The sequence below is a fragment of the Nicotiana attenuata genome, chromosome 5 (assembly GCF_001879085.1).
Source record: "Nicotiana attenuata strain UT chromosome 5, NIATTr2, whole genome shotgun sequence".
NCBI classification, from domain to species: Eukaryota; Viridiplantae; Streptophyta; class Magnoliopsida; order Solanales; family Solanaceae; genus Nicotiana; species Nicotiana attenuata.
The window spans coordinates 55,575,858-55,592,171 of NC_031993.1; the positions used below are offsets into that span (position 1 = coordinate 55,575,858).

At 40.2% G+C, this 16,314-nt stretch overlaps 1 protein-coding gene and 1 non-coding gene across 2 annotated transcripts; one reads left to right on the forward strand and one right to left on the reverse strand.

The window, feature by feature from the left end:
* TRNAK-CUU lies at positions 2,116 to 2,188 on the reverse strand. Its single transcript has one exon. It is a non-coding gene; the product is annotated as a tRNA-Lys (tRNA).
* On the forward strand, positions 13,608 to 15,176 carry LOC109226236. Its single transcript, XM_019391027.1, has 4 exons — positions 13,608 to 13,806; positions 13,997 to 14,025; positions 14,071 to 14,607; positions 14,736 to 15,176. Exons 1-4 carry the CDS (start codon positions 13,608 to 13,610, stop codon positions 15,174 to 15,176), a joined length of 1,206 nt encoding a protein of 401 aa, XP_019246572.1.

Consider the following 16,314-nt stretch of genomic DNA (forward strand, 5'->3'; position numbering starts at 1 on the left):
CGGGGTTAGGCCAGGCACTTACCAGCACATGGGGTCGGTTGTGCTGATGCTACACTTCTGTGCTCTTTTGCACAGATCACGGTACCGGAGCAGCTTTTGGACCACAGCAGTAGGACATTGATCGGGAGCTGACTTCAGTCCAGGGACTTACAAGGTAGCCTAGCTGGCGTCCGTAGGCCGGAGTCCCTTTCTACGTTTTCAGTTTGTTTTCATTGTACCGAGACAGACACTTATGTAATTCTATTCAGACTTGTTTGTAGCACTCTTTAGTAGTTCGTGAGTTAGGGACACCAGTCTTGGGTAGAGAATTGTTACACTTCCGCTTTAATTTAAATGACTCCTCATATTTATATTGTTCTTGTTAAGGTGAAATCAGGGAATGTTTAAAAGGCTTGGCTTGCCTAGCTCCGATAGTAGGCGCCATCACGACTCCCGATGGTGGGAAAATCCGGGTCGTGACACTAAGATAGAAGAAGATTGGCCAAACATGCTATTAGGCTAATTACTAAAAAAAAAGGAATTGATTTTGCCACCTCGATTCAACCTGTTACCTCCATACAAAAGCAAAGAACAGGTAATGTGTTGATGAAAGGAAATTGGCTGTGATGATGGTAATGAATAATGAGATGGTGAGGAAAAGTTAGAAGGGTAAAGAAGGCTCATCAATGGGGAGACAGAGAAAAAGTGGTAAAGAATGAATCCATTTAAAAAGGCCAACATTTGCTATCTCTTCCCAGCTTTATGTTCTACACAACATTAAAGTAAAGAGAGAGAGACAATGAATATTAAAAAGTTCAACTATAAAACTTTTTTTTTTCTCTATTCTTCCCTATCACCTTTGCCTTTAATCATTTCTTGAGAAACCACTTTTTTCTGTCAGTTGGGATGTTTCATAGATGTGGGACTGCACATCAACTTTTGCAACTCATTTATTCTTATTTTCTTATTTTCTGTTTTCGTCTTTTTGAGCCGAAGGTCTATCGGAAACAACATTTCTATCTCCTCGGGGTAGAAATAAAGTCTGCGTACATACTACCTCCCAGACCGCACTGGTAAAATTTTATGGTCGTTGTTGTTGTTCTTCTTCTCATATTGTCCTGCACATTACTAGTAATGACATTTTCATAATATGTGAGCTTAATAATTGGATTGACAGTTCAAATATTAAATATTGGATAGATTCAGTTAGCAAAAATCTCTCCAACCCTAATTCGAAATCTATTATTTATACTCATCTAATAATTTTTAAAATATAGAGAGTCTATGTCAAAAGTACTGATTGAAATGAGCCCATAGCTTAATCATTAGATCCAACCCTAATATTCTCCAACAGTGTAAAAGTTGGTTAACCAATTAATATTGACCCTTTCTTAACAATACTCACGTTCTCATGTTATGTTAGATTTATTTCAGTAATAGACAAAATAGAACAAGAAATAAAGAATAGATGATGTTACATGATTACTTATATATACTTGAATAAACTTCTATTATTCTTCTATTGGTCCTAAGTGTCATGCTTTTAATAGATAGGGTAGTTCTAACTTCCAACTGCAAAAGCTAGAAATATTTTTGCAGTGATCCTTTGATTTGTTTATTATAGGTTGGTAAACTTTCATCCATACAATTGACTAAGCTAGATTAATGTTGTTTTAAACTACATAAATTAATATAATACTTGATAATTTAATGATTTTAGCAAGGTTTAGAGTATTAACGATAGGATGTACAGTCAGCATAAAATTTTTTACTATAAGACGAACATTAGTATGATTTTGCTTTATTCTCGAATTAATGAAACGACTTCAAATGAAACGAAATGCAATATTGAAGATTTGTACATCTAACTCTAACTAGTTAAGGATTGAGATATTGCTAAAGTGCATTATTTTACATTATCTTCCCTTAATGGTAAACACGATTATAGTATAAATAATTAATATAGTAAGATAAGAAAGACTAATCTAGTATTTAATTTGTAAGAAGTATAACCCTAATATTTCAATTTTTATACTAAAACTTAAATGAAATCAATGGGCCTGGAACTGCAGTTCGATGTTGTTCAGAAAAAAAAAAAAATTAAAATAAAGAATTTTTGAAATAAAAAACGAAATACGCCCACCGTGGGGCTCGAACCCACGACCACAAGGTTAAGAGCCTTGCGCTCTACCAACTGAGCTAGACGGGCTTTCTTGATGGTTTAGTCTGGTGCATTATTTATTTGTAGTAAAAATAATTTTTAGGTGTTACAAACAGATTTTGTGAATAGACTGTTACATATTTGGATAACAATATTAAAATTGATAATAAGTTGTGAGTGTATTTGGTACAAATATCCTATGAAGTACTTTTTTGTTACAATTACTAATATATGCTTAAACTTATTAAGTATAATTTTGGAAAATGACAAAATGACAAATATTAGGATGTTCAGTGGTCCGTTTGGTACAATTTTGAAAGATCTCGATTTAGCTAGCGTTTGGCCATAGATCCCAAATTTATTTTGAAAAATCTGATTTGGGTGAAGTTTGGTTTCAAGATAAAAATATGTTTGGACATACGTTTTCAAAACATATTTTCCAACTTTATTTTGTAAAAACATGTATATAATTCCCAAGTTTTGGGATTTTGGCCCAAAATCAGCTCAATAGCTGATTGTGGGATTTGAGATTTGGATTTGTAAAAACATGTATATAATTCCCAAGTCAGAGCAATTATTTCATCATAACTAGGGGTGTTCATAAAAACCCGAAAAACCGAACCAAACCAAAAACCAAACCAAACCGACCAAAAAAACTGATACTTTTTGGTTTGATTTGGTTTTGGTTTTGAATTTTTAAAACCGATCAAATTTGGTTTGATTTTGGTTTTAATCAGAAAAACCCGGAAAAAAAAAACGAACCAAACTGACTATAGGAGTAGCTATTTCAAATTTATTAGTACACATATATATTTGTCTATTTGTATGGGTCAGAATCCGACCCCACGATAATTAACGAAGCTAATCCTGTCTTAAGCTAATTCATGATTAATTAGTGGCACGTCCACTTAGAACTAATGATATTCAACCCGCATCTGATTCGATCAGCAAGGCCATGGCCCATCCGCCACCACGAAAGCGAAATCCCAACGTGGTCACGACCACTTATTGCCAGCTCACGAGGCTCACAGCTATAAATACCAAGAGAGGAAACCCTAGAAAGGGGGGCTTCTTCTTCACCACTATTAAGAGAGAAAAAAGAGAGACAACGATACCCAAAATTATGGGCAAGAGGAACACCATTGTAAGGCTCTGAACCTCTTCATGGAGAGGCAGACCAAACCAATATTATCAATAAAGGCTTCTAATGCTTCTCCCCCTAATCCTGAGTACTTATTTTCGTCTTTTTCATTTGGTCCAACGGATTATTACGGTTTGCTATGATTTTCCCGTGATTCATTTATATTGTTTTATATTCATAAGGTATGTAATAACTTTTGAGTCAAACAATTTGGCGCCGTCTGTGGGGACTTCCTAGCAAAATCGCGTAGTTTTTCCCTGGACCAAAAGAAAAGAAACGCCAAACTCGAAGGGGAACTCGAAGATCTCAAATCAAGATCTAAGTCCTCTCTCTCTCTCCGATCTCAGATAGTGCAAACAAAAAGAAGAAGCCTCCCCCCTTCTAAGGGAAGGTCTCTGTAAGGCATCTCCCACGTCCCTGATATGAGCTCCGGTCAGAAACCGGCACGGAGATATCTCGAGCCGAGAGTCGCCTCAAGACAGCCTATATACCCTGGTTGGGAAGACAACGGATAAGCCGCTCAAGGTCTCGAATCCAAAACGAGTTTCAGCACTCAATACCCACAATATGGGACTCAGGCCATGCGCCTTCGTCATCAACATCGACTAAGTTCAACAAAAGTTGAACTGGGACTCGGGCTATGCGCCTTCGCCAGTAAGTTCAACTACGGTTGAACCATGACTCAGGCTATGCGCCTTCGTCATCAAAATTGACAAAGTTCAACTACGGTTGAATCATGACTCAGGCTATGCGCCTTCGTCATCAAAATTGACAAAGTTCAAATACGGTTGAACTATGACTCAGGCCACGCGCCTTCGCCATCAAAATCGACAGAGTTCAACAACAGTTGAACTGGGACTCAGGCTACGCGCCTTCGCCATCAACATCGACTAAGTTCAACAACAGTTGAACTGGGACTCGGGCTATGCGCCTTCGCCAGTAAGTTCAACTACGGTTGAACCATGACTCAGGCTATGCGCCTTCGTCATCAAAATTGACAAAGTTCAACTACGGTTGAACCATGACTCAGGCTATGTGCCTACGCCATCAAAGTTGACAGAGTCCAACAACAGTTGAACTGGGACTCAGGCCATGAGCCTCCACCATCAAAATTGACAGAGTTCAACAACAGTTGAACTGGGACTCAGGCTATGCGCCTTCGCCAGTAAGTTCAACTACGGTTGAACAATGACTCAGGCTATGCGCCTTCGTCATCAAAATTGACAAAGTTCAAATACGGTTGAACTATGACTCAGGCCACGCGCCTTCGCCATCAACATCGACTAAGTTCAACAACAGTTGAACTGGGACTCAGGCTATGCGCCTTCGCCAGTAAGTTCAACTACGGTTGAACCATGACTCAGGCTATGCGCCTTCGACATTAAAATCGACCAAGTTCAATAACAGTCAAACTGGGACTCAGGCCATGAGCCTTCGCCACCAAAATTGACTAAATTCAACAACAGTCGAACTGAGACAGGCCATGAGCCTTCGCCACCAAAACCGACTAAGTTCAACAACAGTTGAACTAGGACTCAGGCTATGCGCCTTCGCCATGAAATCAAGGCTATGCGCCTTCGCCAAGAAGTCCAAATACAGTCGAACCAAGACTTAGGCTACGCGCCTTCGCCATCAAACCCAACAAGTCCGACCTCGCTTGAACCATAAGGCTAAACGCCTTCGTCCTCAAATATAACAAGTTCAACCACAGTTGAACCAAGACTCAGACCAAACGCCTTCATCATTGAACTCAGCGAAACCCAACCTCCAACGAATCGAGGCATAGGTTAGGCGCCCACGCCCTGTAAGTAAGTACTCCCAACTCAAACTAAGATTGGGGACACGTAAAGTCCGGCCCCGGTCAAACTACAAGGCCGGGTTTCTGTCATCACGGCCGACAGTTCGACCACGCCCGAACTGGGACTAAGGCTAAGTGCCACTATCACCAAGCAACTGCTCCGACTCGCTCACCCCGAGTCGAAGAAGAAAAGTCCTCAGCAATTAAAAACTAACATGCCTACCAGAGTCGAACTCGAAGGCAAATCACCCCTTCGAGCGCATACAAAGAAAAATCTAAAAGGGAAAAAGAGGAGGTACAAAACAGATACAAAGCAAATAACGGAACAGAGATCTCATTTATCCACGAAATTTATTGCGGGTCATCCCCGCTTGCACCCGGCCAAGGCCGATCAATACAAGGAAAGAGAAAAAGAGAAGAAAAAATGCATAACATCTTTTTACTCGGCGCCATCTGCACCACCATCTGCACTAGCGTCAGCCTCTGGCGTCGCCACGTCAAAACCACAGTCGGCACGGGCCTCACGAGCCTTTTGACGCGCCCCCTCGAAAGCAGCTTCGGTCACGACGCCGGCCTCCTACAAATTCTTATATACATCACGTTGGGCTTCGGCAAAGACCCAAAGCTCTCGAGCCTGGCTGGAAGAAGCGGCTTGATCCCGTAGGTGCTGATTCTCTTCTTCTAAGGCTGTGATCCGGTCCGCCATGACTTGGGCGTCCTGCTCAAAGACACCGATCCGCTCCTCGAGACTCGCTTCTCTAAAGGCTGCAGCATCCCTCTCCAATGCCCGTTGGGATTCGTGCACGCGGATAGCTTCCTTCAACGCCCCAGCCCTCGACGAGGTATCCCTCACTTGAAGCTTCAATACCGTGACTTCACCCTCCAACGCAGTCACTTTCCCGCTCCATGCCGCAGCGGCCTCCGCCGCCTTAACCTGGCCTTGGCGCTCACGCTCATCTGCAGCCCTTCTCCCCGCCTCAAGCTCCTCATCCTTTCGCCGGAGCTGCTCCTCGAGAGCACTCGCTCTGCCAAGTGCTTGCTGCATCTTTACCTCCCGTCTCGCCAGTTCCTCGACCAAGGTCCGACTACGGGGATCATTCCTCAAGCGCATGCGCATCTCTCGGCACCGATCACCGTAGCGGCGGTATTTCTCCAGCGCCCGCAAAAATATCCCCGAACGGACATTGGCTCGACGGATGCTCTCCACCTCCAACAAATAAGACTGCAAAGCAAAGACAATGATTAAGATAAAGTTCAAACTAAGGCAAAGAAGAAGCGAACCGACATTATATTGCATACCCTCAATCCCATCACAGCCACTTCATTCATCGGTCCGACATCCGTGACGCCCCTCAATGACGCATTCTCGACCTCCGAGCACATCAGCTCAAACTGCGGGACCAAGCTTCTCCCCTGGAGCAATAAGTTCAACTCCGTGGGAACCTCAATGAAGCGAGATCGCCCCTCTGCGCGCACCGCTGAATTGGTAAAGCCTTCCTGGAACATACGGACGTCGTCGGAGTCCAAGTCGGATTCAGACTCGTACTCACCCTCTACAGCATCTCTTCCTCCTTCAGCCGCCGGCGAGGTGGAATCTCCCGCCGCAGCCGCCAAAGGGGTGCTTAACTCACCAACATTACCAGCCGCTGAGGAACTACCTCCCGTCTCAGCGACTGGAACCACCGACTGAGTCGCCGAAGCGACGGCACCCTCATGGCCTAAGCCAGCCAGGGCAACCCCCATTGACTGTTCGCCCTCAAGAGCAGGCGCCGCGACCGCACCCCTCTCCGCATCCGTCGGAGGGGAGTCCAGATTGATTACCACAGGAGGAGCCGGCGTGAACACAACCCTACGCCTTATCAAGGGCCTCTCCTCCTCCCCGTCTGATGATGATTTCGCCCTAGGGCGCACAACCCCCGATGGCCCCTCGTCCCGAAGCGCGGACCGCGCTGGAGAAGGAACCGCTGAAGATTCAACTGATGCCGCCCTCGATATTGGGCGCGACACAGGCGCCGCAGTAAGTCAAGCGACTGCACCCGGCCGACGGAAGGCCAACTAAGGGGCCCTGACGCGGCGTGCCCTCCCTGATCACAGAAAAATAAAGTTGAGGAATAGTGTCGAAACAAAGCGGAACAGAAGAAGAAGTCAATTTTTCTTACCTGCCACAGGTCTACGGCCATGCCTCTCCCAGAAAGACGCCCATGTGCGTATCCCCACCGTATGGGGGAGCACGGCCTCGACCCATCTGCGAATCCCAGCTAACGGAGCCGGTGGCGATTTTTCGGCTACAAAATTGACACGAGTTAACGCTTACGAGCACAAGACGTAAGGAGGGGTAGAAAAAAGGATTCAATGGCTAAGGAACTTACATGCATGATTCCAAGCCTCTGGGAATCCAGTAGAGCATTCCACTAAATGTTCAGTCCTGATATAGAAGAAGTGCTCAAAAGGGCGAGGTTCAACCTCATCATCCAGCTTCGCAGTCAGGCCCCTCGTCCCGCGAGGGCACGCTCGAATCATGGTACCACGAACTCTCTGGGGAGCGTAGAGGCTAAGCACATGCTGCAGCGTGATCTCCCTACCAGCCAATTCTGCGTATTTGATGAGCATTGCTAATAATTTGTAAAGAGAAGGAGTAAGTTGACCCGGGCATACCCATAATAACGACAGAAATCAACCACCAGCATTGGGAGCGGGAGCTTAAACCCCAACTTGAAGGGGTAGGCATAAAAGACGCAGTATCCCCTACGGTCGGTGTGGACCCTCTCCTCGCTTCTAGCGAGAATGACGTCAGCATAGCCGGGGATGACCCCCTGTCCCCGTAGTCGGGACATCCCAATCTCCCCCATTAATGGGGCTTCATCCACCTGATCCTCCCCACCATCGGCGGTGAAATCAGTCATCGGAACTCCGGGCAGAGGTACTATCTCGTCAACAGACGGAGCTTCACCGGTCTCCACCAGTTCTGCACTGCCCATTGCCGGAAATGGCCCCTCGGTCACCGGTGAGTTAACCGGAAGATCCGACGGAAGAACGTTTTGGGAAGAAATGCCTGCCATTGTTGATACAATAACGAGAAAGAAACAAAAGTTTGGGGGACGAAGACGAAGGTGAAACAGCAGTAAGAAAAGCTTATTCAGAATCTCTCTCAGACAAACAATGAGAATGTGAAAACCGAATGCCTCAGCCTCTATTTATAGGCAACGCAAGTGGCCTTCATGCCCCCCAACAGCCACCATTAACTACATGCCCAACCGCACGCCGGTTCGATTCCATAGGAATATGCGTCATTATGACAGGCTCCATAAAGCAGCCTTGCGATCACCAATCGGCGTCTCGCCCTCGAAATGGTTATAACGACCTATGAATGCCGAGGAGATGCTCCTTGCGCCCTAGAAATTTTTTGACATCGCCAAACACGTCTCAAGCTTGCCCTCACTCCCCTCGGCCGCACAACCTCAAGACCCGTCCGCCATGGTCGACGGGTATGCACCCAAAACAAACGTAAGGATCAGAGCACAACGAAGCTCGACCTCACTCGAAGTGAGTTAAAAGGTCAAGCGCCATCGCCAAGGAGGAGAGTTCGACCTCGATCGAACGATGACTTGATAGCACAATACCAGAATACTAATACTCTACAAGGCTAAGGGTCATCGCCAGAGAGAATTCGGCCTCGACCGAAGCAACAGTCGATGGAATCCACTCATCGAGCTCGGCCAAGGCCCGACCTCAATAAGCGGAGGGACTAACTATATGGGTCAGAATCCGACCCCACGATAATTAACGAAGCTAATCCCATCTTAAGCTAATCCATGATTAATCAGTGGCACGTCCACTCAGAACTAACGATATTCAACCCGCATCTGATTCGATCAGCAAGGCCATGGCCCATCCGCCACCACGAAGGCGAAATTCCAACGTGGTCACGGCCACTTATTGCCAGCTCACGAGGCTCACAGCTATAAATACCAAGAGAGGAAACCCTAGAAAGGGGGGCTTCTTCTTCACCACTATTAAGAGAGAAAAAAGAGAGACAACGATACCCAAAATTATGGGAAAGAGGAACACCATTGTAAGGCTCTGAACCTCTTCATGGAGAGGCAGACCAAACCAATATTATCAATAAAGGCTTCTAATGCTTCTCCCCCTAATCCTGAGTACTTATTTTCGTCTTCTTCATTTGGTCCAACGGATTATTACGGTTTGCTATGATTTTCCCGTGATTCATTTATATTATTTTATATTCATAAGTTATGTAATAACTTTTGAGTCAAACACTATTTTTATACAAAGTTTCAAAAATTTAATAGTAAATGTTAATAGTTTGCACTTTTAGTATAGTTCTTTACCTTTACATTCTAGTTTGATTGGTAGTTTTCTTTTGTTAAGTGTAAGAATCAATTTCGTGCTAAAATTAATATATTTTTAATTGAGTCCTTAAATTATTCATCGCTAGTTGATTCAGTTATCATCAATATATCTTAGTAAATAATAGAATTCTCAAAGGACAATTGATTTGATAGTGTTACGTTGAAAATGTGTTCTCCGGAATATGTGTTTGGTAGTGTATGTCTTATATTTAAGAAAAATCCGATAAATAATCGAAAAAACCGAAAAACCGACAAAACCCGACATAAACCGAATCGAGAAAAAACCGACTTAATTGGTTTGGTTTGGTTCTAATATTTGAAAAACCGACTTACTTGATTTGATTTCTTTTTAGAAAAAAATCAATCCAAACCGTACCATGAACACCCCTAATCATAACTAACAGATACCCAAGAACAGAAAAGTCTCCGAACTAAACTTATTAGAGAGAGAGAGAGAGAGGAAATACGTGTGTTTACATGACACGGAGCAGTCGATGTTGAAAGTCTTAAACATAACTAACTAAGCCTAAGAACATTAAAGCAATTGCTTTAAGCCTAAAAACCTGAGTGCTCCAAGTGAACCAAGCTATTTCACTTCAAAACCTAATTGAATTATTCTACAAATATAAATTTATTTTTCATTTAGTGGTAAAAAATTAAGACCACTAGATAATGATAATTTTAAAAGACATTACGTTAACCATAAATATTTCATAAAATATAGGATAAGTTTTGTGAATGATAAAACCACGTACAAGATGGTTCGAACACCACCGTTATAAATAAATTCAAACAAAATTATATATAAATCTGAATGTATAAATTCTAAATCGAATTCATTAATTTTATCAAGCCATTAATTTAGATTTTTGCTTGCCATTTAGCACACCTATAAAGATAATACTAGAGAAATAATAGTATGTTACCTCGAAGGAGAAAAAAAAGCCCATCTCCCTTTAAAAGTGCACGGATATTACTATATACACACTATTTAAAGAAAAAGAGGGAGACATATTTTTGTGTTAGGTATTTTGCATGTTTAGAAATGGGTCCAGAAACTTAGGCTTAAATATAGCATTTGAATTAAAAGCTCCTTTGCTGGGCTCTTTTTTATTTCCCTTAGGTGGTCATCTTAAAATTTAAATATTATTGAAATACGAGAATTTAAAATATGAAAACATTGAGAGAAATAGTAAAGAATATAGGCACATTCACACACTAGAACCCTAATATTATTGAGTGACTTCAATTGTGAGGGTTTAGTACTATTATTTGTATTCATCTCCATGAGAGTAAGTTCAGTCCCCAACATTATAGTGATTGTTAATTCATATAGGGAGTTTTAAATGTAAGAAAAATGCACATCGAAGGCACTGGAATTGTATCTCTGAATATCTAACGTATATGTTGGGTGATGCATTAACACGTTTTCTTGATTTGTTAAAACTGCTCCTAGTACATAAGAATGCTGGGCCTTAATGAAGGGCATTTGGGTTGGCCGAATTAGTAAAAATTGCACGGAGCGCCCATTTTTTTTTAAAGTTTTAACTTGTACCCATTTTTTAAACAACTTCAGCCCCCTTTCCCTCCTCCTTCTCCTCCTTCGTTTTCTTCTTCTTCTTCTTTCTTCGTTAATTGTTCTCTTTATTCTTAACATCGAATTATCTTCTTTCGATGTTGCAGGTTCTATTGACCGAATATAAGAGTCTGCCTCCCCTATTTCAGGACACACCTAATGCTATCCAAGAGTTGACGATTGCACGTAATATGCTCCATCCTTTTTTATCTGATTTTATTTTACTTCTTTGCTTAATTGCTTTATGACTGACTTTTGAAACATTGATAGGAAGTACATAAAGTAATATGAAAGTTTGTAAGATGGAACTGTGAAACAAATAATTAGAGATGAATATAGATGCTTACACATTTGCATGTGTGAGACAAGAGCAAATCAGAAAACTTTAGCTCTAGAGCTGAAGTTCGCCAGTTACAAAACAAAACTTCAGATCTAGAGCTGAAGTTCGCTAGTTACAAAATAAAAACTTTAGATTAGAGCTGAAGTTCGCCAGTTATAAAAATAAAAACTTCAGCTCTGAAGTTCGCCAGTTACAAAACAAATACTTCAGCTCTAGAGCTGAAGTTCGCCAGTTACAAAAATAAAAACTTCAGCAATTACAGACAAAAACTTCAGCAAATAGAGAATAAAACTTCAGCTACTATGCTTAAGTTCAGCAATTACAAACAAAAACTTCAGCACACTTGCTACTTCAGTCCCGTCTACTAGAATGCCTAAGCTTTGCGTGATTGCCTTTGCTACTTCAACCCCGTATGCTGAAGTTACGTGAAAAAGTGGGTACGCTTGCAATTTTTTTTGGAAAGCGGGCACATGTTAAAATGTGACCCAAAAAGCGGGTATAGATGCAAATTCCCGCCGAATTATGAGTCTTTTCCAAAAAAATTTTAAGGATTTTTAGTTTTAATAATTTAAAATTGTAATAATTATCATATACGTACTAAAAGGTGGGGCATAAGGTGAGTGTTTTAATTAAAAACTTTATAGAAAATAAAATACCTAGCATTATTTTACAAGTATAAATATCACAACAATGCTAATGTTATTATGAGATACAAAACAATTATAATGTCTTAACAATTAAAAAATTATAATTTTGTAAAAACTATGATTTTACCTTCTTAAAGATAAATATTCAATAATTTTATTAGTATTTTAATTCAAAATAGGAAAAATTTCATATTAAAACAACTGGGCTGCCTATTTTTCTACTTTATAGCCCATATTTCAATTTACAATTGAGTAGTCCAAAAATAACAGGCCCATATCTGAAAAAGGGGCGTTATTTTCGTTTTTTGGGATTCAGAAGCGGGATTTTGTAACTTTCAGCGGGATTTTCTCTCATTCTTTCCATTCTTCTTCACCAAATCTACAAAAATGAGATCTTGCAGTCAATGCAACTCCAAAAACTCTAGAAATTGTTCTTAATCTCGAATTAACAGCAAATCAAACACGAAAAGTGAATTTTTTTTTGCTGCAGTCAGCGCAATTTTCATTTTTGCTGCAATTTTGTTTTCAACTTTTTGTTCGATGGAGATTTTTTCAGTTTACGTTCTTCATAGTGGTGAATGGGAAGAAAACAAGTTTATCAATTTCGCCAGCGATTGTGTAATAATCGAGTCGACATTCAACTATAACAATTTAGTTGCAGCTATTTCGGAACAAATTAGAATCGATTGTGAGTTAAACACATTAGAGATTAACTTTCTCCCAAAGGATGGTTTGCCACCGATCCTGATTTACAACGATACGAGTGTTAAGGTGTATATCAAATTAAAGAAGAAAAACTTGAATTTCACTGAATACCCGTTGTATGTAACTGTGAAAGAGATTTATGATAATCGTTTGGTTGCTACAAGTTCCAATTGTATAGATGTATCCACGATTGATAGCACTGAGATTATGCATGATATCGAATTTATTGAAAACACGAAATTTAGTGAAAACACGAGTAATAGATAATATGTTGAACGAATTTGTTAAGGAGGGTCAAGTTTATAAAGATAAAGAGACAATTGTCAGTGTGATGAAGAACTTGGCTGTACGCGAGAGGTTCCAATTCAAGTTGAAGAGATCAAGCACAACAAGGTATGACAATAGTTTTATATTCTGTTATATATATGTATAAATATGTATAAAGTAGTATATTTGTATATAGGTATTAAAATTAGTATATATCTAGTTATGTTTTTGTATACAAGTGTATTTAGAAGTTGAGTGATCTTTAATCCTAGGTATCACCTTATGTGTGTGGATGACAATTATGCTTGGAGTTTCAAATCTTCTGCCGTTTACAAGGCAAACATATTCTAGGTGAGAAGTTACAATAATAATCACACATGCGGCTATGGTGAAAGATACTTAATACAACGTCAAGCTACTTCGGGTGTAATTGCTAGTATAGTCAAGGACAAGTATGTTAATCCAAAAAAAAAATTACACCGCAAATGATATAATAGAGGACATACAAAAGCAACACGGGGTTGAAGTGAGCTACATGAAATCATGCAGAGCTAAAGATAGCAATGGCAATGATAAGAGGGAATCCGAGCGATTCATATAAGGAGTAGGCGAGGTATTTGTATATGTTGGAGCATACAAATCCAGGAACGGTTACAAAGTTGCACAAATCAGAAGATGGATGCTTTCTTTATGCATATGTTTCGCTATATGCATCTATCAAGGGTTGGGAGCATTGCAGACCGATAATGGTTGTTGATGGAAGTTTCCTTAAAGCAACATATAAGGGTACCATATTGACTGCTTGCACACAAGATATAGCTGGTGAGTTGACTGCATCTACCTTGTTTCTGCAGTTTGTATAATGTTGTAGTTTCATGTATAAAAGTGTATAGGATTTCAGAGCTGTTGTTTTTATAAAATTTGCAGTATGTATAAAGTTGTATAATCGTGTATAACTGTGTATAAGATTTGTATAATTGTCTGAATCCTAATATCTATTTTGTATAAACAGGAAAAATCCTTCCACTTGCATATGCAATTGTAGATTTAGAGAATAACAAATCTTGAGAGTGGTTCTTCGTCCAGATAAATGGTACTTTTGGTGTTAGGGAATGGATGTGTATAGTTTCAGATAGAAGCGAAAGCATCTTCAATGCCACAAAAGCTGTGTACCCAGACGTACCACATTGTATTTGCATATTTCACTTGTGGCAGAATGTCAAGCGCACATTCAAGAAACATCACAAACAATTGAAGGATATCTTCTTTGCTTTGGCTAGAGCTTACACGATAGAGAAGTTTGACTACCATATGACAGAGATGTGCAAAATTGATCCGAGGGTGCAGCCTTACTTGTTCGAAATTGGCTACGAAAGGTGGTCTAGGGCATACTCCAAAGTGAAAAGGTCAATGGTAATGACTTCCAATATTGCAGAGTCAATTAATGCAGCAAACAAAGATGCTAGAGAGTTACCAGTAATGCGATTGCTAGAGTACATGACAAATTTGCTACAACAGTGGAACAACAAAAACAGGAAAAGTGCAATGGAGACATCTACAGAGCTTGGCGAAAAGTACGACAAACTCTTTCGAGAAAATCTGATTGCATCGGAGCAAATGACGGTAAAACGAATCAAGTATAATGATGCTTGACACTGCTGACAAGCATTTTACTGCTTGTATAAGGATGTATGACTCTGTATAATAATGTATAATGTGCTTTAACTTTTTTTTAAAAAAAACTTTTACAGGTGAGGCCTGCTACGAAGCAGTCATATACTGTGCTTGAAGGGGTAAGGCGAAATATAGTGTGCCTTGAAGAGGGAACATGTAATTGCGGCAAATTTCAAATGGATGAACTTCCATGTCTGCATGCTTGGGCGGTTTTGAAGAACCAGCAGCTGAAACCTGGCCAATATTGCTCTTTTTACTACAAGAAGGATAACCTCCTTAGAACTTATGAATTTCCAGTGAATCCGATGCCATATGAGAGTTTATCGGTAATCCTAACAGAGGTGCTGGAAGATGTGGTCCTACCACTTAAAGGGAGAAGGAATGCAGGAAGGCCAAGAAAGGAAAGACTCAAACCTGCTTCAGAGAAAGAGTCTAAGAGGGCGTTTTCATGTTCTTTGTGTGGACAAAGTGGTCACAATAGAAAAATATGTAGGAATCGACCAAAAATAAATAGTTGAAAACATAACACTTCCTATTATATATGTTGTCATGTTGAGTTAAGTTTCACAAACAATAGAGTTACAAATGTTGAGTAGTTAAGTTTCACAAGCAATTGAGTTACAAATGTCAATAAAGACTAACAATTAACACTATATGTTGCAATTATGTTAAATATGTTTCATTATACATGTTTTGATTATCCAATAATAGTGTGTTGCTGTTTTTAATGATACTAAATATATTGATATATTGTACAAATGCAAAACAGAACTGCAAACAATCAATGGTATTATATGTATACTGTCACACCTCTTTTTTCATTACTACACCCCGTGAAGGGTATAATAAAGGGAGTTTTTCCAATTAAAGGACAATCGAAACGGGATTCATTTTATTAAGAGATTCAGAGTCGCCACTTGGGAGATTTATGGTGTCCTAAGTCACCGGTTCGAATCCCTAATCGAGGAAAGGGTTTACTCTGTTTAACAGTCGCGAACCAGAAATCCGGGTAAGGAATTCTGTTAACCCGGGAGAAGGGGTTAGGCACTCCCGAATTCCGTGGTTCTAGCACGGTCGCTCAACTGCTATATTTGGCAAAAGTCTGATTTTAATACATGTCATCCTATAGTGCAATTTTAAATATTATTTAACCGCTTTTAATTAAAAAAAATTTAAGAAAGTGAACGTCGTTTAAAAACGTGTTTTTGGATCACGTCACATGAAATGCACCCGTATCCTCGACACATTCTTATTCAACATTTTGGGATTTGGATTTGGGTTGCATGAAATGCACACCCGTATTTAAGAAGGTAATATTATTAAAAGACGCGCCTAAAGCAACTAACGCATTGTTAACTTTGCGGGGGCCATGAAAATTCGCTAAATGACACGTCCCGAGTTCTAAGAATTTTAAATGAAATAATTAAGTGAGGGCCATGCATTTGAGATTCTATTTGGCGCGGCGCACCTCAAATTATTCTAAAGGATTTTACTCAACTGGAGCAAACTAAGGATATTCATGACTTATTTTCTAGACTACTTTGAGATTATTGTATAGCATGAGAGTTATGGAAGAGATAATAAAAAGAAAAACTAAACATGGACTACATAATTCTTAAAACAGTCAAAAAGGCAAAATAAGAACTATTAAATGAA